Raw genomic sequence first — 24,417 nt, 5'->3', positions numbered from 1 at the left:
GTCTCTAGAGGCCACATTTAAGCCAGGTGAGGTCACTGCATGTGTGGGGGGTGGAACATAAAGGTTAGCTAAGGCATATTGAGCAGGGCTGGAGGCTCTACAGTGAAATAAGACAAAAAATAATCACCAAAACAGCAATTGACAAGGCATATTGACGTTATGAAGGGGCATGTGTAGTCAAGTGATCATAGGGTCCAATGAGTAGATAGGCGAGCTGGTGGCACGGCGATTCAGACAGCAAGCAGGCCGGGGCTAGCTGCAGGCTAGCAGATGTTCCTCAAGGGGACGTCGCAATGGGAGAGCCTATTTAAACCCCCTGGGACGGTTACATCGGCAGATCAGTAGTGATGGATCGGAGGGGCTCTGTGTCGGCAGCAAAGGGTCCAGGCCAATTCTCAAAAGAGGTATTGAAGCCCAGGAATTATCTGATGGATATCAGTTTTGTTCTGTTCTTCTTTATTTACTGTAATGCAATAACATAACAGGGCAACAAGGGACCCTTTCAAATGCTTGTTTATGTTAAGATGACTTTGGCATTATACTTTGTCAGTCTCTCCCTGGATTGGCTACTCTTTGAAATTTCAAATCAGTATTAAAAAGGTAGGAAATAATGGGCCAGTTTCCCAGACACAGATTAAGCCTAACCCAGGACTAAAAGGCATTCTCAATGGAGATATGTTGTGTGAATTCATTCATTCTAATTCTAATTCTTTGTCCAGAAAACCTGAATGACCCAGGGCTCTATTCAATCTGTGTTGAATAAATTCATCTTTTAATTTTAATTTTATTTTACCTTTATTTAACCAGGCAAGTCAGTTAAGAACACATTCTTATTTTCAATGATGGCCTAGGAACAATGGGTTCCGGGGCAGAACGACAGATTTGTACCTTGTCAGCTCGGGGTTTGGACTCGCAACCTTCCGGTTATTAGTCCAACGCTCTAACCACTAGGCTACCCTGCCGCCCCAGCTTTGCAGAGTGATTGAGATTTAAAGGCAATGTTCCTGCTTTAGTGGAGACTGCATTCACCGTAAACGCTGTATATGTTGGTCCAATCGGAAATTACCTTCACATTTCTATCGCAGAATCTGTAACGCTTCAGATTTACAGATTGAATAGAGCCCCTAGTCTTTAAACTCAGTGGAGTTTAGAACCAGAGTCTAACATCTCTGTTAGAACTAGTATTACAACTTGCTGAAGCACTAAGGGTGATAGTGACACAACCAATCACTGGACCTCAATGTCAAATACTACTGTAATACGTCATGTGCAGCTGGGGAATTGTGTAAAATGATCACGAGAACAACAAAAATATATCAAAATCTTGAAACACTTATCACCCTAACCTGCTACATTGAGGGTCATAATGGTATCTATGAATGATAAAACACAGACTGTCATCAGGGATAGTAGAGCTGGTGCTGCTCCTTTGGTCACAATAATCATAGCCATTTGTACACTGTAATACAGACCACAGTACCTCAATAAAGGATGAATATAGATATTCTACAAACAACTGTCTAAAGCTACAAGTATTCATTTTTCATATCAGGCTAAATTCACCTCAGACACAATTGCAGGTGGGGTGTGCTCTGTGTTGGTTTAGCCTGAACTAATGATAACTGCTGTTAACTGGTCTTATCTGTAACTCATAGAAGGTCATTGCTCCTGTATTAGTCTTCAGCTAGGCTATGGAAAACTGTCTGTACCCTGTGGGGGAAACTTATTTATAGTCAGTGCAATAACGATGTCTCTGTTCAATTACCTCAGAGTAGGAGCGCTTATCTAGGTTCAGTTTAGCCTTTTCTATGATCCTAGATCATCACTTCTATTCTAGGAAGCTTTAGGAATATGGGCCGCAGGTCTCAGATTAATGTTACACCTGAATATATTTCTGCAGCGAATTACACATTTAATTTAGCATACTCCAAAAAATAAGGGTGGAAAAAATAAGATATAAATCATGGCACAAGGTTTGATAAGTTTATTGATATTGGCATCAAATCCTATCACAGTATTTTACAGTGTTTCTACTATATATGTATTTCCACAATCCCTTCTCGTTAACCATCAATATATTTTCACAAATGTCGTTCTTCACAAAGTCTTAAGAAATTACATAGTAGTAGAAAAAACTATAAAGGTATATGATTATTAAACCCACCCAAAGATCAAATGTATCTTCAAAAAAATAGTTTGTTCACTTGTATATACAGACTCAGTTAACCAACAGGGACTAATAGCATAAATGTCATGTTTTTGTTTCCACCATGTTGTGTGACAGGTGTTTGATCCATTCATCCATTACTCTGCCATGACCACAGTCCTGGTTAATTAAAGGACAACTGCAAAGGTCCATGTTTTGTGCCAGACCTTACTCAATATGTTTTCTCCTCATTCTGACACGAGTCAGCAAGATTGACCTGCAATTCTATTAATTCAGGGTTTTCTGGGCCAAACAGAATGACCGCATCTCTTTTTTCACACCAAGACTTCCCATAACCAGTGCTTCTACGTCTCATCAGCTCTACATACAGGAAACAGTGTGTGTTTTGGAAACACTTGCCCACATCTCCCTCCCAAGAAAAAGGCATGGGGTGGATTATGTTCTATACTATACTTTTCTAAGCCTCTCAGACCAAGCGAATGGTCACATAAGTTTCTGTTACACAACGGGAAGTATTTGTATTGTTTATGTCAGGAGTGACTGGCTGGACCTGCTTATCTCTAGTCCTATAGGGATGGTAGCTGAGAGAGGGGGCCAGTGTCTCTACAGGGGGCCAGTGTCTCTGTCTAGGAGGTTGTGGCCCCGGGCTGGTATCTCCGTGTCCCCCAGGGGTCTGTCCTGCTCTGACTGCTTGGCCAGGAGGGAATTCTTCTGGGCCTTGGTCATGGGGAGATCCTTTGATGGTGTGGTGAGGATGGACAGTCTCTGAGGAATCAATAAAGAGGACAGAGGAGCATTTCAAAGACAGACCACCAAAGGACTGAGACATAAAATAACTGGTGATGTTTGCAGAGCATTGATTGTTTGACTTCTTTTCTTAGTCGGTAGAAGAAACAACATCATCTGTGTGTATTGGGGAGTAAATGGGCTTTGGGTAATGGATCTGATCATTGTATAAATAAATAGAGACATAACTAGCAATAACAACACAAGTGGTACCTGCCAACTTTTAAAAGATCTGAAGTTTGGAATTGATAGTGAGAAATTAACCATGGCCTCTCATGACCATTGCTCCATCTTTGGAGAATGTACTCAAAGACTTAGCCTCTATCGCCAACCTACGTAACTAGCTATAGCTAGGCTACCTATATTGCTTGATTTTTGTTGCTTTTGGACCACTTTGAGATGCATTTCTGTTTTGAAACTCTAGTGCTTGACTTGGGCTGAGACAGTTGCCGGTACTCATGTTTGGTGCCGGTACTGTTTACATTTAGGTGCAGGAGCTCCACAATACTTTTGAGTTAATATTCTATAAGAGGAACAGGAGCTCAAGCAGTTAAACATTTTAGTTGCCGGTTCTCAGCTCCGGAGAGCTCCTGCCCAAGTCAAGCAATGTGAAACTCTATAGAAACATAATAAATGATGTCCCTATTTACCTGTCGCAGTGTACCAGGAGTGACGCTCACGATGTAAACCATCCATAGAGGAACCATGAGGGTGGAGGAGAGAGTGAACCACCAGCCAACGGCGGAACCCCACCAAGGATACTGACAGTTATTGTTGAACTTCAGCGGAGTAAACTTTATCAAGGAGAAAAGAAATGTAGCCTAGAACAAAAGATATGGATGGAGGTTGTATAATAAACATTAAAGAACACAATGTGTTTTCTGATAGCATTGTACTAATTATAACATATTAGGGTAACAGTGAGGGTTGAGTGAGGACAGAGATGAACAAGATAAGGTTAAGAACAATGTTACAGTTTCTCCAGGTCAGGCTTCTGGTGGAGCATTTATAATGGTCTAATAAAAAGCATGAGCTGGCGCACATCCAATATGTTCCCCCTGTTGATGATGCTTATCAGGCATTATAGTTGAAAAGAAATATTACATGTAACAAACATTTTATGAAATTGGAACAATTAAATATACATTACTAGTAATAAGTTTGGACACACCTAATCATTCAAGTTTTTTTCTTTATTTTTTTACCAATGTTTACATTGTAGAATAACAGTGAAGACATAAAAAAAACTATGAAATAACACATATGGATTCAAGTAGTAACCAAAAATGTGTTAAACAAATCAAAATATATTTTATTTTAGAATCTTCAAAGTAGTCATTAATAAGGGTGAAGACCTCACGACAATAAAAAAAAAACACAAGGAATCACGTAGTAACCAAAAAAGTGTAAAACAAACAAAATATATTTTTGATCTAACCACCTGTTGCCTTGATTGCATTCTCTCAACCAGCTTCATGAGGTACAGTAGTCACCTGGAATGCATTCCAATTAAAAGGTGTGCCTTGTTACAGTCCATCATTACTTTAAGACATGAAGGTCAGAAAATGCAGAAAATTTCAAGAACATTGAAAGTTTCTTAAAATGCAGTTGCAAAACAAATGCAGTTGCAGAAAAGTGCTATGATGAAACTGGCTCTCATGAAGACCTCCACAGGAAAGGAAGACCCAGAGTTACCACTGCTGCAGAGGACAAGTTCATTAGAGTTAACTGCCCCTCAGATTGCAGCCCAAATAAATGCTTTACAGAGTTCAATTAACAGACACATCTCAACATCAACTGTTCAGAGGAGACTGTGTAAATCAGGCCTTCATGGTCAAATTGCTGCAAAGAAACCACTACTAAAGGACACCAATAATAAGAAGAGACTTGATTGGGCCAAGCAATGGACATTAGACCAGTGGAAATCTGTCCTTTGGTCTGATGAGTCCAAATTTGAGATTTTTGTTTCCAACCGCTGTGTCTTTCTGAGATGCAGAGTAGGTGAATGGATGATCTCCGCATGTATTGTTCCCACTGTGAAGCATGGAGGACGAGGTGTGATGGTGTGGGGGTGGGGGCTTGGAAAAGCATTCCTCATGAAGCTGGTTGAGAGAATGCCTAGAGTGTGCAAAGCTGTCATCAAGGCAACGGGTGGTTACTTTGAAGAATCTAAGATCAAAAATATATTTTGATTTGTTTTACACTTTTTTGGTTACTACGTGATTCCTTGTGTTTTTTTTATTGTCGTGAGCACTTCACTCTTATTCTTGTGACGTTCTGACCTTTATTTCCTTTGTTTTGTCATTATTTAGTATGGTCAGGGCGTGAGTTGGGGTGGGCAGTCTATGTTTGTTTTTCTATGATTTGGTTATTTCTATGTTTCAGCCTAGTATGGTTCTCAATCAGAGGCAGGTGTCATTAGTTGTCTCTGATTGAGAATCATACTTAGGTAGCCTGGGTTTCACTGTGTGTTTGTGGGTGATTGTTCCTGTCTCTGTGTTTGCACCAGATAGGGCTGGTTTGGGTTTTCACGGTTCTTGTTTTGTTAGTTTGTTCATGTGTAGAGTTTATTAAAGAACCATGAATAGAAACCACGCTGCATTTTGGTCCGCCTCTCCTTCAAGTCAAGAAAACCGTTACAATTCTAGAATGTAGAAAATAGTCAAAAAAAAGAAAAACCCTTGAATGAGTAGGTGTGTCAAAACGTTTCACTGTAGATGTGAAATTAAATTAAACAGTAATGTATGCTAATGTTAATCCTATGCTAGTGCTAATGATAACAATAGCCTAATATATTCAATGTAAACGTCATGTTTACTATAACTTTTATTGGACAAATAACAAATTAATTTGCTGTTGACAGTGTGGTGTAAATAAATAACACTTACAGTGCAGATGACTGGAGTGACATACTTCAAACAGTACTTCAGGATGGCTAATGGTCGATAACCGATCATGTCCTCTATATTATCGTACAGACGGTCTGCACCTGTGGAGTAAACATATCAACAGGGACTCAAAATAACAGCAGTCAATAAAAGGGTTTAAAAGTTGGTCTGTCACATACACAGTTGGTCTGTCAAATACCCAGGTAAACATTCTCAAACCACCAAGTAACAGACAGGTTTAAACTATTACAGATTAGGAAACCTGGACAACAACTCTAACCAGGGTTTCCCAAACCCGGTCCTGTGCCCCCCACAGCTGATTCAAATCACCAACTCATCATCAAGCTTTTATTATTTGATTCAGTTGTGTAGTGCTATGACAAAGAATTAAATATGCACCCAGGGGTGGGCCTCAGGACCGAGTTTAGGAAACACTGGTCTAAGGTACCTGTATTTCTTTGTTTAGAAAATAAGAGCTTACGTTATGGCCATTCTTCTGAAAAACTGGTGAAAAAGAAATCTAATTAATATATAAAGAGGACCAGTGTCAAGTGTACTCTCTCTCCTGCTCTCTAGGTCACCAAGGCCGCTCATCATTATGCACACCTGTCACTTGCGTTACGCGCACCAGCACCTCATCAGACTCACATCCATTTCATCACCTTCCTGATAAACCATCCCTATATCTGTCACTCCCTTTGGATCCTTCCCCAGGTGTTATTGTTTCTGTTCCAGTGTTCATGTCTGTACGCTACCTATATTTTTTGTTATGTTTGATGTTAATCGAGTTATTAAATACACTCCCTGAACTTGCTTCCCGACTCCCAGCGTACATGTTACAACCAGAACCTGTGATGTGAATCCTCAAGGACTTGGGACTATAAGGTTCTACGCGCAAAATTAATCGTTTTGAGATAATGAAAATGTTTCAAGTCACAGATCTCAGAACTGTTTTGTGATGTCCTCCTGTTTTCATGTATATCACCTTATGTACAATTATATTGACAACATATCATTGTGATTGGATTGCATATAGAACCTTATAGCACCAAGGGCCGTGGTCCCGTGGTGGGAACATCAATCAGCGGAAATGTTCAAGAGTGCCACCTATAGTGGTTGATAAAACTCAAACTTTCATTAAAATGGACATACAATGTACTGAATTAAAGCTACACTCGTTGTGAATCTATCCACCAAGTCAGATTTGTAAAATGCTTTTCGGCAAAAGCATGAGAAGCTATTATCTGATAGCATGTATCCCCCAGAATACAGCAACGTCACCTAACGACAGATTTTGCGATAGCCGGGTGCTACTCAAAACGCAGAAATAAAATATAAAACATTCATTACCTTTGACGAGCTTCTTTCTTGGCACTCCTAGATGTCCCATAAACATCATTTTGGGTATTTTTTCGATTAAATCGGTCCATATATAGCCTAGATATCGATCTATGAATACTGTGTGAACAACGGAAAAAAATAGCTTTTTCTAACGTAACGTCATTTTTTTAAATTAAAAAAATCGACGATAAACTTTCACAAAACACTTCGAAATACTTTTGTAATGCAACTTTAGGTATTAGTACACGTTAATAAGCGATAAAATTCATCAGGAGGCGATGTAAATTCTATAGGTGTCCGTCTGGAAATAATGTCCGGAGAAATCTCAACCAAAACATCCGGTCGGAGACCGGAGGGAATCGGTTCCCTTGTGTCGGTTTGACCAAGAATCAAAGCCGAAGCAAATGACAAGACATCGTGTGGAAGCTGTAGGTACTGCAACCTCGGACTCATTTAATCCGGTTCACCTTTAACAATTCCTGGAAGTGGCGCATGGATATTTATTTCCATTTCAGTGATCAGATTTTCCTGCACTTTTCGATGAAACACACGTTCTGTTATAGTCACAGCCGTGATTTAACCAGTTTTAGAAACGTCTGAGTGTTTTCTATCCACACATACTAATCATATGCATATACTATATTCCTGGCATGGATAGCAGGGCGCTGAAATGTTGCGCGATTTTTAACAAAAAGCTGCGAAAATTCGCAACTTCCCTAACAGGTTTTAAAAGGTGTTTGTGTAGATAGAACTTCCGATTTTTCATTTTTTTTCATTGTAAATTAACTTTTTCAAAAATACTACTTCTCACACGTAAAGGACCACCTAAAGAGCAACGCTATGGGAATAACTCATTTTTGAACAACATGTCATAACATGATAATCCCAAGGTAACGAGATGTCGTTTCACATCAATGTCCAAAGTGGCAATGTGTGCTAGAGGAACAACTTGGAAAACGCCATAAACACCTTGAACAGAAACATCCTGAGGGAAGCTGACCTGCAATTAGGGTTTCTGTGATTGATTATCTGGGATTGATGGATTGGGGCCATGCAGGATATTTTATTCCTTGTTATCAGGGATCCTTGGGATGTTCCTACTCCATTGTAGTTGACATTTAAAATGGTTAAGGTAAGGGTAAGGGAGGGGTTAGGGTGTAAGGAAGGGACGTCACAAGGATCCCTGATAGCACTGACCATATTTTACTCTTATCTTTTCATAACACCTACAATGATAGTGGTAACACTTAATAATAACTTACATGAAAATGCCTTCATGAACGTTTGTAATATAATACAAGGTTTAGATAGTTGGCTAGACTAACTTACCTAGCCAACTATAACATGTTAGCTGACATGGGCTAATTGGGTGACTGTCAGTGACCGACATAACAAGAGGAAAACTGCAGATGCACCACCACATTTCAAAATGTCACATAGTAGAATACACAATCTTAACTAACAGTAAGTTGAGACCCTGACTAACATTGAACAAAAGTGGTTGAGGGCCATAAATGGGAATTTATACTTAGAAACGGCACTGGGAGTAGGCCGGGCTATCTCACCATAAACCCAGCTGATACACACTGACTGTAGTATAGCGAAGAGAAGCAGAGTCATCCCACTGCAGGCATAGTAATCAAACAGCTGGAAGATATACAGGCCTCCCTGCAAATAGAGGAGGGGTAGAAAGAAAGTATAAGGTACAGTCTTACTGAGCACAACAATAAAACTATAATCTACCTCCAGAGTCTACAAAACACTCAGACAATGATCGTATGTGTGTCTAGCAGCCCAATCGCATACGGAATAAATCAACCAACAATTCTGCGGAACAAGGAGGTTTGTTGAAATACAGGGATATGTTGAAACAGATCACTTGGGATGTGCATTATTGATCATATCTCGTTACTGTCATGATTGATCTAATAATGATGGCTTTAAAATTCTATATTTTATATCCTATATCCTTATAGAATGATGACTTCAAATGACCTCTCACCTCTGTGACCATGACCAGGCCGATGAAGAAGCTACCCACACTGATGATGAGGAGGAGGACTTTACGCCGATGGCCAACCAGGAAGAAAGAGGGATACATGTCTGAGATGGCTGTCATCACTGCCTCCAGACCTACAAACTGAAGGAGAGATGATGGGGTTCAGTGTAAACTCTCTTCTTTGAAATACTAGCTACTCATTCACACTCTCACATCCATTAGTTTAGTGATGATTGTAGCATCTACTGTAGGTTATGTAAAAATCCTTCGCAAAGAAAATATTTCGTAGGCCTTCAGAACCACTCTAACACACCTCACTGTCTAAACCCAGTAGGATTATCATGATGAAGAAGAAGATGGCCCAAAGCTGTGGTAATGGCATCATAGCCACGGCACGAGGGTAGGCGATGAATGCCAGGCCAGGACCTGTATGCAGCAATACAGGTCAACTCATTACTGAACTCTCAGGGGCAGAGGGAATAGTTAGATCCCTGAAATGCTAAGACACCTGTCTTGTAACAAAGCAGAACTTACAAGGGTATGTTAATTTGTTTGTTTTTGCATTTTTTAAGGTTTATTTTATTAATCAATTCATTCATTCATATCTCACTGCTGCAACACTTACCTGATTCGGCCACTGTTGAGATGTCTGTCCCTTGTTCATAAGCCATGAAGCCCAGAACAGAGAAGATCGCAAAACCGGCCACAAAGCTGGTTCCACTGTTCAAAAGGCACAGGTACACACAGTCCCTAAAAAGAGATTCACTTCCCTGTTAGTCACAACACAAAGGCATCCAAATGACCTACAATATGGAGATCACCAAACTTTCCAGGTACTCTACCATTTCTGCAACCCAACCTCCAAAGAATTATGCGCACAGGGGACGTTTTTGCAGGCAAGAGAAAACGTTCTGCCAGCACATTTTATCTAGTGTCGTGATGTTGTATTGATTAATGTGATGACTGCTGTTCTCAAATAATTAACTGTTTATAATTACGTGATTAAATTAATCCAGGCTCTGATCAGGCCCTACACCCAAACAAGTGCACTGCGTTCATCCACCTCTGGCCTGCTCGCCTCCCTACCACTGAGGAAGTACAGTTCCCGCGCAGCCCAGTCAAAACTGTTCGCTGCTCTGGCCCCCCAATGGTGGAACAAACTCCCTCACGACGCCAAGACAGCGGAGTCAATCACCACCTTCCGGAGACACCTGAAACCCCACCTCTTTCAGGAATACCTAGGATAGGATAAAGTAATCCTTCTCACCCCCCCCCCCCCCCCCCTTAAAAGATTTAGATGCACTATTGTAAAGTGGCAGTTCCACTGGATGTCTTAAGGTGAACGCACCAATTTGTAAGTCGCTCTGGATAAGAGCGTCTGCTAAATGACTTAAATGTAAATGTATTAACACAGCAACCTGGGCACAATGGGAAAGTTTGGTTTTATTGAGGTTCCATTTCCCAAATTAACTCAAAGAATGTCAGTATATTGATTTGACAAAAGTCGCTAATTCATTAATTTCCTCCACAGTCTCGTCCTGAATATCGCATAATCTGTGAATCTGCACAAACACGAGTCCCACTAAATAAGTCTGTACCACACCAATTGAGTTGATTATTTCTTTACTAACAAGCTAAATGATAATATAAGATACACAAGCACACAGTCTAGGCTATTGGACGCAGGTCCTAATCCAGGCACTTGTCATCTCCCGTCTGGATTACTGCAACTCGCTGTTGACTGGGCTCCCTGCCTGTGCCATTAAACCCCTACAACTCATCCAGAACGCCGCAGCCCGTCTGGTGTTCAACCTTCCCAAGTTCTCTCACGTCACCCCGCTCCTCCGCTCTCTCCACTGGCTTCCAGTTGAAGCTCGCATCCGCTACAAGACCATGGTGCTTGCCTACGGAGCTGTGAGGGGAACGGCACCTCAGTACCTCCAGGCTCTGATCAGGCCCTACACCCAAACAAGGGCACTGCGTTCATCCACCTCTGGCCTGCTCGCCTCCCTACCACTGAGGAAGTACAGTTCCCGCTCAGCCCAGTCAAAACTGTTCGCTGCTCTGGTCCCCCAATGGTGGAACAAACTCCCTCACGACGCCAGGACAGCGGAGTCAATCACCACCTTCCGGAGACACCTGAAACCCCACCTCTTTAAGGAATACCTAGGATAGGATAAAGTAATCCCTCTCACCCCCCCTTAAAAGATTTAGATGCACTACTGTTCCACTGGATGTCATAAGGTGAATGCACCAATTTGTAAGTCGCTCTGGATAAGAGCGTCTGCTAAATGACTTAAATGTAAATGTATTGATTAGAACTTAGTACACGGAAACAGGTCCCTAGCGGGTCAACACAGTATGGCACGTGTTACACTAAATGGGGATTTAAAAAGAGAGAATGCACAAGTAAAAGGCACATTTGTGAACATTTGTAAACTATGCTAAATTTATCCCTAACCTTGCCCCGAACTGCCGCTCTTATGGTTATATGTTTAGAATATAATGATGTAATTATGTGTCGAAGGTCTCTGGTGGGGTAGCTCCTCGTGGACCGAGTTCCTCCTTCTCCTCTGATGTTACCGGGTGTAAGTCTCTGATTGTCCACACGATGTAAGTGTCCTTTGTCTTAGTGGTCTGTTTCCTCGCTCTTGTTCTGAAAAGGGGTCTTCTGAGGACGACTAATTAGCGTATAGGTGGTTCCAGTGTGGGAATGAAAGCAGTGTAGTCACACGATTCCTTGGAGAGAATAACCAGTTGGTCCTGCTTGAATTCACCCTCTTAGACACAGCTACTCATCTGTAGCATAGATTAAGAGCTTCCTTTGTCTTCTTCGACCTCGTGTTGCATTTTGCGTTTGCGACTACTGTACAATGACCCTGGTCACCTAGTCTGCTATGTAAATTCTTAACTCACATGTTTAATATCCTCGGGTCAGAAAGGGGCGTTTCCGCCTTATGGCAAGTTCTCTGGGCGTCGCTAATTACGAGGCAAGGTCTGGATTTTACTCAGATCCAATTTAGACAACTAACTTCCCATTTCACCTTTACAAAAACATTCTATTTCATCTGGACATTTTCCACATAACGTACAGTATGTAAACATCAGGTACAAAACTCTTCAAGTTACAATGTTTCCTTTATAACGTTGTAAGTTAACTTTTAATAACATAACAAAAACGACACTCGTTTTCATATTCCATCTATCGTCATTACCCCCATTTTGACTGACGAAACATATTGTCCCAAAGTCCATTCATTGTATGTTACTGTTCTGAGGTAGGTTCTCCATAGGCCCATCATACATTTCATTCCTCCACTCACTTGTAACAGTTGTTGTCATATTTGTTGTAGCTGCCAAGAGCAGTCAGACAGCCGAGGCAGATAGCATAGGAAAAAAAGATTTGTGTTCCAGCATCCATCCACACCTGTGAGACACACCAGAGAGAGACACAATAGTCTTCATAGATTCACAATTCCGACAAACTAGTCACATCCCAGGGTATTAGAGGTGAATTCAAATGGTACCTTGTAGATATAAGTCAACAGGAAATGCATTTGCTTTGAAAATCTGAGTATTTTTTTATTAGGTATTGAATTTGTAACAAATCTGATGCTCTTAAAACCACAAACTGTTGCACCAAGGGAGTTACGTTTCTTGTGCCAGTGGTAATGGTTGCTGCCCTCGGTCATGTTGACTAGAGTTCAAACACCGACAGAGACGTTACCATTTATCCCCCACAAATCACTACAGTATGTCCTGATAGTTTTTGTTACACCTGGACACAAATTATACAGTGAAGTGTGTTCCTACCTGTGGGTCAAAGAGGCGGGCTGGATCTGGGTAAAGGTAGAACTTGATACCATCTATTGCCCCCGGCAGTGTGAGTCCACGGACCAGCAACACCACCAGCATCAGATAGGGGAAGGTGGCAGTGAAGTAGACCACCTGAGGGGAGGGGGACCAGACCAGCATTACATTCCATCAGTCTATAGCTCATCTTAACAACTCTACAGTATTCATGGTGTCATCAGGTTGAATGGCAGAGATCCCACCTTACCTTCCCAGTAGACTTCACTCCTTTCCAGACACAGAAGTAACAGAGAATCCATGACAGTAGAAGACACAGAGCCAGCTCCCAGCGAACACTGCCTAGCTTGTTTGGACTGTCTGTGAGACTCAAAACTCTCCTTCTGAAATCATATTTTCAGTTACAATCCCACCTCTTGCTTTTCACCATTCTCTCAACGCCTTCAAAAAGGAACATTCCCATGATTTCCATCTGTAAGGACTTAATAAGGAGTTGATAAATTGGAATGATTTTGTGTACTCACTCCCAGAACTCTCTCACTGGCGATGTTGCGTTCCCTGCTACTGTCCAATTTAGATGTCCCACTACTCTTCTGTCAAACTCCATGCAGGTTGCTGGTTAGGAGGAAATTACACAATAACAAGCATGTCTCAGAACTCTCTGAATCTTTCCTGGATAAGGAGATATTTACAAAAATAAAACATTAATTAACTCTCTTGTCAAAAACATAATATCTCAGTGGATATCCCAGTGGTGTCCAACAATTTAAGATACTATCTACCATTTGGGCATGCCAAAGGTATGTCAATGTCAACATGTCTACACACTGAAGTTAACCTGGTCCCAGATCTGTTTGTGTTCTATGCAATGCAAACTCCATTGCTGTCCTTGTCAATCCAAACAGGTTTGCTATGACAATGAATGACAGGCAGTTGGTATGACAGCACAAGCAGACTGGCACTCAGGCTACACTGATATACATACCTGTGTTCCAGCTGTTTCTACAACTGGCCCAGGGGAGCTCAGAGCTGAATGAGGAGAAGAGGTAGAAGAAGGCCCAGGCTAGAATGATGATGTAATAGATGCTGGAATATAGAACCACCACCTGAGTACCATAACCCAGTCCTGAGGAGGAAGATGAGGAGGAGGAGATTTTATAGACAAACATGGAGATTTAAATGTAAAAAAAGGCTTTTCTAAGAAATAGATGTGACATATGTTATATCCAATCACATTCTCAACCTAAAACCATAAAAACATTTAACTGTGTTACTTTTTGATGTGGATTAGACTCCTTTCAAAGTCACCAGCTCTGATTAATAAGTTATGGTGACAGACATTTGTGACTGTGAACACAAGACAAGTGTCCTGAATGCACGTGTCATGTCACATTAAGGACTGTCACTTACTCTATCATGTAATAGTTCATGAATTAGTGTGAGCCTGTGGTATACTGTTGATGTTTAATCCAATCTTCATCCAATAACTTGAGTGAAATGTCTTGTTACTTTAACCCCTTTTTCATGTTGAATCAGGTTAGAAACAGACCAGTCATCCCCCCCAAGCAATCTAAAATGTATCCTTATATTGTTTCAAACTGTTAAAGCAATGTGATTAAAATCATGGTGAATTGACTTTTACAAATACAATAGTGCAATATCATTTACAGAAGGAAAAGCCTGCATGTACTGTGCATATACTGTACCTATTATGGCTAATTGTCTGGCCCTATATGTCCCCCTCAACCAGCACATTCTTGACAAAGGCTCCAGACAGAAACCTTGAGTTTACGTGCTGAATATCAATTTAAATCATATTGACATTGCTTTGGATTGCAATACTACTTTCTCAGTTTTCCTGAGTACAAATACAACAAACAGACAAAGTTTGTCCTGCAGTGCCTCTGAATGTTATCTATTCTTTACTGAAGGCTTTAGCCATTCTTCCTTCTAGCTATCAGGCTTTCATGTCTATTTCCCCAAGATGGCATCCACCGTAGGAAGTAAATACTATCAATGGTCAGACAAACACTGACAACTGAATCCCTAATATGGATGCAATACGTACAACAAGGCCCCGTGGCCGCATTCATAAAGCATACCAGTAGGATGGCTGATGTAGAATCAGATTAGCCTTTTAGATCATAATGACTAAGCTTATACGGACAGAGGCGATCTAATTCTAGATCGGCAGTCTTATTCAATGACCCTTTATAAATATGAGACCTGATATTTACCTTCAAACAGGGGGCAGATCTTCCTCCAGCAGGTGATGCTGCCCTGCGTGGTGTACTGGCCCAAGGAGGTCTCCAGGAGAAAGAGTGGAATGCCACAGGTGAACAGAAAGAGCACATAAGGGATGAAGAACACCCCTTATGAACAACACAAGTTAAACCACTGCCGAAATTGTTGCAACCCATATTACTAGCCTGTTCAACCTCTTTCGTATCGTCTGAGATTCCCAAAGATTGGAAAGCTGACGCGGTCACCCCCCTCTTCAAAGGGGTGACACTCTAGATCCAAACAGCTACAGACCTATATCTGTCTTTCTAACGTCTTCGAAAGCCAAGTTAACCAACAGATTACCGACCATTTCGAATCCCACCGTACCTTCTCCACTATGCAACTGGTTTCAGAGCTGGTCATGGGTGCACCTCAGCCACGCTGAAGGTAGTAAACGACATCATAACCACCATCGCTAAGAGACATTACTGTGCAGCCGTAGTCATCGACCTGGCCAAGGCTTTCGACTCTGTCAATCACCACATTCTTATTGGCAGACTCGACAGCCTTGGTTTTTCAAATGATTGCCTCGCCTGGTTAACCAACTACTTCTCTGATAGATTTCAGTGTGTCATATAGGAAAGGCCTATTGCCCGGACCTTGGGCAGTCTCTATGTGGGTGTCACAGGTTTCAATTCTCGGGCCGACTCTCTTCTCTGTATACATCAATGATGTTGCCCTTGCTGCTGGTGATTCTCTGATCCACCTCTACTCCGACGACACCATACTGTATACTTCTGGCCCCTCTTTGGACACTGTGTTCTAACTAACCTCCAGACGAGCTTCAATGCCCTACAACTCTCCTTCCGTGGCCTCCAACTGCTCTTAAATGCAAGTTAAACTAAATGCATGCTATTCAATCGATCACTGCCCGCACCTGCCCGCCCACCCAGCATCACTACTCTGGACTGCTCTGACTTAGAATACGTGGACAAATACAAATACCTAGGTGTCTGGATAGACTGTAAACTCTCCTTCCAGACTCACATTAAGCATCTCCAATCCAAAATTAAATCTAGAATCGGCTTCCTATATCGCAACAAAGCATTCTTCACTCATGCTGCCAAACATACTCTCGTACAACTGAACATCCTACCGATCCTCGACTTCGGCGATGTCATCTATAAAATCGCCTCCAACACTCTACTCAACAATTTGGATGCAGTCTATCACAGTGCCATCCGTTTTGTCACCAACGCCCCATGCTCTCGTTGGTAGGCCCTCGCTTCATACTCGTCGCAAAACCCACTGGCTACAGGTTATCTACAAGTCTCTGCTAGGTAAAGCCCCACCTTATCTCAGCTCACTGATCACCTTAGCAGCACCCACTCGTAGCAAGCGCTCCAGCAGGTATATCTCACTGGTCACCATCAAATCTAATTCTTCCTTTGCTCGCATTTCCTTCCAGTTCTCTGCTGCCAATGACTGGAACGAACTGCAAAAATCATTGAAACTGGAGACTCATATCTCCCTCACTAGCTTTAAGCACCAGCTGTCAGAGCAGCTCACAGATCACTGCGCCTGTACATAGCCCATCTGTAAACAGCCAATCGATCTACCTCATCCCCATACTGTATTTATTTATTTATCTTGCTCCTTTGCACCCCAGTATCTCTACTTGCACATTCATCTTCTGCACATCTACCATTCCAGTATTTAATTGCTATATTGCAATTACTTCGCCACCATGGCCGATTTATTGCCTTAACTCCCTTATTTTACCTCATTTGCACTCACTGTATATAGACTTTTTTGTTTTCTTTTGTTCTGCTGTATTATTGACTGTATGTTTCATTTATTCCATGTGCAACTCTGTGTTGTTGTATGTGTCGAATTGCTATGCTTTATCTTGGCCAGTTTGCAGTTGAAAATGAGAACTTGTTCTCAACTAGCCTACCTAGTTAAATAAAGGTGAAATAAAATAAAATAAAAATAAAAATACACAATTAAACATATGGCCCAAGACCATAACTTAATGTTTGACTTCAGGTGATTATGGTTTAACAAGACAAATATTTTTCCCGAAGCCATCTGAATCATCTCAAATCCCCCCCTTCAGGTTTGATCGCATTCGTACCATCCAGAGAAGGGAACACAAGTATTTCTTATTTATATACATATTTTTAGGGGGTGGACCAGCTCCCCCCCACACTTCAGGTTTGATCGCATTCGTACCATCCAGAGAAGAGAACACAAGTATTTCTTATTTATATATATATTTTTAGGGGGTGGACCAGCTTAAATATTGTGGATAGATTGTCACTTCCATCAATGTAATTGTCTGCATCATTTCCAATCGCTCACATATATTTTTTTGTGTTTTTATTTATTTATATATATATATTTTTTTTTTTTGTGAAAATATATATATATATATATACATACACATAAACATGCATACATATCCACATACATATTATACATACATACACATATATATATTCATATGCATATCTTTTTAGAATATATTTTCATATATCTCACTGGTCATCCCCTAAGCCAACACCTCATTTGGCCGTCTTTCCTTCCAGTTCTCTGCTGCCAAGGACCGGATCGAATTGCAAAAATCGCTGATGTTGGAGACTTATATTTCCCTCACTAACTTTAAACATCATCTATCTGAGCAGCTACCCGATCGCTGCAGCTGTACATAGCCCGTCTGTAAATAGCCCATCCAATATGCCTACCTCATCCCCATATTATTTTTTAAATGTACTTTTCTGCTCTTTTACACACCAGTGTTTCTACTTGCTCATCATCATCTGCACATCACTCCAGTGTTAATTTGCTAAATTGTAATTAGTTTGCTACTATGGCCAATTTATTGCCTTACCTCCTCACGCCATTTGCACACACTGTAAATTGACAGTGTTATTGACTGTACGCTTGTTTATTCCATGTGTAATTCTGTGGTGTTGTGTGTGTCGCACCACTTTACTTTCTCTTGGCCAGGTCGCAGATATAAATTAGAACTTGTTCTCAATTGGCCTACCTGGATAAATAAAGGTGAAAAAAAATGTATGTGTATATATATACAGTGGGGCAAAAAAGTATTTAGTCAGCCACCAATTGTGCAAATTCTCCCACTTAAAAAGATGAGAGGTCTGTAATTTTCATCATACGTACACTTCAACTATGACAGACAAAATGAGGGGAAAAAATCCAGAAAATCACATTGTAGGATTTTTAATGAATTTATTTGCAAATTATGGTGGAAAATAAGTATTTGGCCAATAACAAAAGTTTATCTCACTACTTTGTTATATACCCTTTGTTGGCAACGACAGAGGTCAAAAGTTTTCTGTAAGTCTTAACAAGGGTTTAACACACTGTTGCTGGTATTTTGGCCCATTCCTCCATGCAGATCTCCTCTAGAGCAGTGATGTTTTGGGGCTGTTGCTGGGCAACACGGATATTCACGGACCTCCCTCCAAAGATTTTCTATGGGGTTGAGATCTGGAGACTGGCTAGGCCACTCCAGGACCTTGAAATGCTTCTTGCGAAGCCACTCCTTCGTTGCCCGGGCGGTGTGTTTGGGATCATTGTCATGCTGAAAGACCCAGCCACGTTTCATCTTCAATGCCCTTGCTGATGGTAGGCTTTGTTACTTTGGTCCCATTCACTAGGTCCCCCCGTGTGGTTCTGGGATTTTTGCTCACCGTTCTTGTGATAATTTTGACCCCACGGGTGAGATCTTGCGTGGGAGCTCCAGATCTAGGGAGATTATCAGTGGTCTTGTATGTCTTCCATTTCCTAATAATTACTCCCACAGTTGATTTCTTCAAACCAAGCTGCTTACCTATTGCAGATTCAGTCTTCCCAGTCTGGTGCAGGTCTACAATTTTGCTTCTGGTGTCCTTTGACAGCTCTTTGGTCTTGGCCATAGTGGAGTTTGGAGTGTGACGGTTTGAGGTTGTGGACAGGTGTCTTTTATAGTGATAACAAGTTCAAACAGGTGCCATTAATACAGGTAACGAGTGGAGGACAGAGGAGCCTCTTAAAAAATAAGTTACAGGTCTGTGAGACCCAGAAATCTTGCTTGATTGTCGGTGACCAAATACTTATTTTCCACCATAATTTGCAAATAAATTCATAAAAAATCCTACAATGTGATTTTCTGGATTTTTTTTTCTCATTTTGTCTATCATAGTTTAAGTGTACCTATGATGAAAATTACAGGCCTCTCATCTCTTTAAGTGGGAGAACTTGCACAATTGGTGGCTGACTAAATACATTTTTGCCCCACTCTATATATTATTCCCAGCAAACCCTACCACCCCTCCCCCAATTTCATTAAACTAATAAACAATAAAACGTAGGCTTCTACTTCCAGCTTATACAAACTATATACATTTTACAGACACAATGTCATTTACAGTAGTTATACTTTTTTGTTGTTGTCCTGGCCTTCCTCTATTTCTGATATTTATATTTGCCATATACAGTGGGGAGAACAAGTATTTGATAACCTGCAAAATCGGCAGTGTTTTCTACTTACAAAGCATGTAGAGGTCTGTCATTTATCATAGGTACACTTCAACTGTGAGAGAGACGGAATCTAAAACAAAAATACAGAAAATCACATTGTATGATTTTTAAGTAATTAATTTGCATTTTATTGCATAACATAAGTATTTGATACATTAGAAAAGCAGAACTTAATATTTGGTACAGAAACCTTTGTTTGCAATTACAGAGATCATACGTTTCCTGTTGTTCTTGACCAGGTTTGCACACACTGCTGCAGGGATTTTGGCCCACCCCTCCATACAGACCTTTTCCAGATCCTTCATGTTTCGGGGCTGTCGCTGGGCAATACTGACTTTCAGCTCCCTCCAAAGATTTTCTATTGGGTTCAGGTCTGGAGACTGGCTAGGCCAATCCAGGACCTTGAGATGCTTCTTACAGAGCCACTCCTTAGTTGCCCTGGCTGTGTGTTTCGGGTCGTTGTCATGCTGGAAGACCCAGCCACGACCCATCTTCAATGCTCTTACTGAGGGAAGGAGGTTGTTTGCCAAGATCTCGCGATACATGGCCCTATCCATCCTCCCCTCAATACGGTGCAGTCGTCCTGTCCCATTTTCAGAAAACATCCCCAAAGAATTATGTTTCCACCTCCATGCTTCACGGTTGGGATGGTGTTCTTCGGGTTGTACTCATCCTTCTTCTTCCTCCAAACACAGCGAGTGGAGTTTAGACCAAAAAGCTCAAAATTTTGTCTCATCAGACCACATGACCGTCTCCCATTCCTCCTCTGGATCATCCAGATGGTAATTGGCAAACTTCAGACAGGCCTGGACACGCGCTGGCTTGAGTAGGGGGACCTTGCGTGCGCTGCAGGATTTTAATCCATGACGGCGTAGTGTGTTACTAATGGTTTTCTTTGAGACTGTGGTCCCAGCTCTCTTCAGGTCATTGACCAGATCCTCCCGTGTAGTTCTGGGCTGATCCCTCACCTTCCTCATGATCATTGATGCCCCACGAGGTGAGATATTGCATGGAACCCCAGACCGAGGGTGATTGACCGTCATCTTGAACTTCTTCCATTTTCTAATAATTGCGCCAACAGTTGTTGCCTTCTCAGCAAGCTGCTTGTCTATTGTCCTGTAGCCCACCCACCCTTGCGCAGGTCTACAATTTTATCCCTGATGTCCTTACACAGCTCTCTGGTCTTGGCCATTGTGGAGAGGTTGGAGTCTGTTTGATTGAGTGTGTGGACAGGTGTCTTTTATACAGGTAACGAGTTCAAACAGGTGCAGTTAATACAGGTCATGAGTGGAGAACAGGAGGGGTTCTTAAAGAAAAACCAACAGGTGTGTGAGAGCCGGAATTCTTACTGATTGGTAGGTGATCAAATACTTATGTCATGCAATAAAATGCAAATTAATTACTTAAAAATCATACAATGTGATTTTATGGATTTGTGTTTTAGATTCCGTCTCTCACAGTTGAAGTGTACCTATGACAAAAATTACAGACCTCTACATGCTTTGTAAGTAGGAAAACCTGCAAAATTGGCAGTGTATCAAATACTTGTTCTCCCCACTGTATTTATAACTGTGCTATTTCACAACAGTTCTGAACCTATATACATTTTACAGACCCCATATGTTTTACATTTGTTATCTTGTTGCTATTATTCCCACCCTTCAGCTCCATTAAACCCCTCCCATCTATCTCTTAACACCATCCACATTGGATTTCTATTTGCCATATATTTTTCAACTGTACTGTGATGCTGTCATGGTCGTCGAAAGACGTGGACCAAAGTGCAGCGTGGTGAGCGTACATTTTCCCTTTTATTTAAAATGTCGCCAACAAAACAACAAACAAAGACACAACCGTGACGTTTACAGGGCTATTGTGCCTCTAACAAAAGTCAACTACCCACACTGAAAGGGAGGAAAATGGGCTACCTAAGTATGATTCCCAATCAGAGACAACGATAGACAGCTGTCCCTGATTGAGAACTATACCCGGCCAAAACATAGAATGCCCACTCCACATCTGACCTAACCAAAAAGAGAAATAAAACGGCTCTCTAAGGTCAGGGCTTGACAGATGCTTCACAAAAGTACTGAACCTTTCTATTCTCATAGTTTCTACAGATTATAAATTAAAGATAAACATTTTTGCTAAAATAATAATTATTTTATTGATCAATTGACTATGACTTTTTAAATCACCTAGTATTGCTATCTGCTGCATTAGCTCAAGGTAATTGTTGCAATTCTTCAGCTACATATGGACGGTACCAAAATAAATGATCTAATGACTCTGCCTTCACGCAGTAAAATCTGCAGAGCTGGGAAAATTGTTTCCCCTATATATATATATATATATATAAAACATTCTATTGGTTGCAAGAATTTAGCAAATGAATTTGAATTGAACAATTCAAAGTTTTGAATCAGGTGTCGTTTTTTGTGTCAATTCATAAACCATGTGCCATGGAATCGGTGCATCGAAAATCTCTTCCCAACTATTTTGCAATTTATATGGCACAGCTGTCAATGTTTTGGTCCTTAAATAAAACTGGTATATATTTTTATTTATCACAATTTAATTTTCTTTAACCAATTTTGGTCTTTAAGGCAGGGCCGACAGACAAGTTCCTTACTTTATGCCCCTTCCACTTGCCTTTTCCATTTTTGAGGAAATGCTGCAATTACTTGGTTATAATTTTAGGTAGAGCAGACATTTCCACATGTCTGTGTTAGCTGCATGTGTGACATAACTCCACCAGTCCTATTTATGATATAATTCATAAAGATTATACTTTTTTTTTAATATTGAAAAAAAATCTATTAGTATATTTTAATTTAACCACAGGAATGCAAGTATGTGTTTGTGTAGCTGACGGACTTAGCTACCACCTGAAGTGTTGTGCATCCATTTGTAATGTAAATGTTAGGGATATTATCATGGTGTTTCTGGGACATGCTCAGTCGCCTAACATCATCGAACATTGCAGATAGAAAGGCCATGAAGAGTCATTGTGATTCCTAATTCTACATGTCAGAGAGGCATGTTTGTACTTCATAGCATATTTCTATCAGAGCGTAACAAAACGTTGTACAGTAGTGATGTGCATATCAGTATAGAGATTCTGGAAGCACCTAGAAGGTTTTGGATCTTTTCGTGCACACAGGCAGGCGCTGTTGTTTTTATGATTGTGCCCGCCTGATAGCATCTAGCCCTAGTGTGTAAATATCCCTATAATATTATAGAAACCACTGATATGTTTATATCAGGCCATGATTACACATCTCTTAATGGTTATTCCATTACCGTCTTGTAATTGTGTGATTTCAATATTAGCCTAAGATATGAAAAGAACAACTCTGTACTGTCTCCACCACAATGCATTTAAATGAAGTGACTAGCTCTTTTGCATTGATAATGTAAAAGACAAAGGCTCACCTTGCCATACATTTAATATGTGTTTAAATGTATGACCATGTAAAGATGCTATGTGAGACTCACCTCCTCCATTTTTGTAGCACAGATATGGGAACCTCCATACATTCCCCAAGCCTATGATCTGTCCGGCCACAGCCAGGAGGAACTCCAGCTTGCTTGACCACTGTCCCCTGGTCTGGGTGCTTGGCACAGGGACAGGATGGACCAGACCCATCTCCTGCTGGGAAAGCGTATTGATCCTCAAATTGGGATCATTATGCTTTTCCATAACACTGAGGAAGGCAAAGACAAAGTTGGTATATTGCGGTGGACACACGTTTAACTAACATAGTCTGTGTGTTATGAAGACAGTATAAGGACACACAGCTAACAGCTACATACTGTATGACCTGCTACATGAGAACAGCTACATATGGCCAGCTACATATGACTAGCTACATATGACCAGCTACATATGACCAGCTACATATGACCAGCTACATTTGACCTGTTACATATGAACAGCTACATATGACCAGCTACAGTACATATGACCAGCTACATATAAACAGTTACATATGACAAGCTACATATGACCTGCTACACATGACCAGCTACATATGAACAGTTACATATGACCAGCTACATTTGACCAGCTACATATTAACAGCAAGAGTACATATGACCAGGTACATTTAAACAGTTACATATGACCAGCTACATATGACCTACTACATATGACCAGCCTCATATAACCAGCTACATATGACCTGCTACATATAAACAGTTACATATGAACAGTTACATATGACCAGCTAATTATGACCAGCTACATTTGACCAGCTACATATGAACAGCTAGAGTACATACATATAAACAGTTACATATGACCAGCTACATATGAACAGTTACATATGAACAGTTACATATGACCAAGTACATATGACCAGCTACATATGAACAGTTAGATATGAACAGTTACATATGACCAACTACATATGACCAGCTACATATGAACAGTTACATATGACCTGCTACATATGACCAGATACATATGACCAGCTACATATGAACAGCTACATACGACCAGCTACAGTCCTGTCTGCTGTGAATTACAAGTATCTTTTATACAAATGTTTACCTTGTGACCCATTCCATACATCTGCTGTTTGTCATATAGATTGAAGAGGGTGTATCTTGGCTATAAACCCTTTATAACTTTGTCTCAGGGTTCTCAACGA

The 24,417-nt window shown here is 40.8% G+C and overlaps 1 protein-coding gene across 2 annotated transcripts in view; it reads right to left on the bottom strand.

The window, feature by feature from the left end:
• Window positions 1-1,969: 1,969 nt before the first annotated feature.
• LOC115142967 (sodium- and chloride-dependent GABA transporter 2-like) overlaps window positions 1,970-24,417 on the bottom strand; it is a 31,750-nt gene continuing 9,302 nt past the window's right edge. The window contains exons 2-15 of one of the 2 annotated variants that reach the window (XM_029682882.2): window positions 23,261-23,469; window positions 15,229-15,363; window positions 13,977-14,117; window positions 13,516-13,606; window positions 13,242-13,374; window positions 12,995-13,129; window positions 12,505-12,608; window positions 9,807-9,931; window positions 9,495-9,607; window positions 9,185-9,322; window positions 8,748-8,850; window positions 5,842-5,942; window positions 3,604-3,774; window positions 1,970-2,932 (exon numbers count right to left, since the gene is read on the bottom strand). In XM_029682882.2, coding sequence (XP_029538742.1) covers window positions 2,771-2,932; window positions 3,604-3,774; window positions 5,842-5,942; window positions 8,748-8,850; window positions 9,185-9,322; window positions 9,495-9,607; window positions 9,807-9,931; window positions 12,505-12,608; window positions 12,995-13,129; window positions 13,242-13,374; window positions 13,516-13,606; window positions 13,977-14,117; window positions 15,229-15,363; window positions 23,261-23,469 — 1,861 coding nt within the window. In that variant the 3' untranslated portion in view covers window positions 1,970-2,770. Of the gene's footprint in view, window positions 2,933-3,603; window positions 3,775-5,841; window positions 5,943-8,747; window positions 8,851-9,184; window positions 9,323-9,494; window positions 9,608-9,806; window positions 9,932-12,504; window positions 12,609-12,994; window positions 13,130-13,241; window positions 13,375-13,515; window positions 13,607-13,976; window positions 14,118-15,228; window positions 15,364-23,260; window positions 23,470-24,417 lie in introns of those variants that run through there. The other variant, XM_029682883.1, reaches the window with a different exon arrangement.

The sequence above is a fragment of the Oncorhynchus nerka genome, linkage group LG15 (genome assembly GCF_034236695.1).
Source record: "Oncorhynchus nerka isolate Pitt River linkage group LG15, Oner_Uvic_2.0, whole genome shotgun sequence".
NCBI lineage: Eukaryota > Metazoa > Chordata > Actinopteri > Salmoniformes > Salmonidae > Oncorhynchus > Oncorhynchus nerka.
Note: the sequence above shows the minus strand (reverse complement) of the source record. Positions and strands in the feature narration are given on the sequence as shown.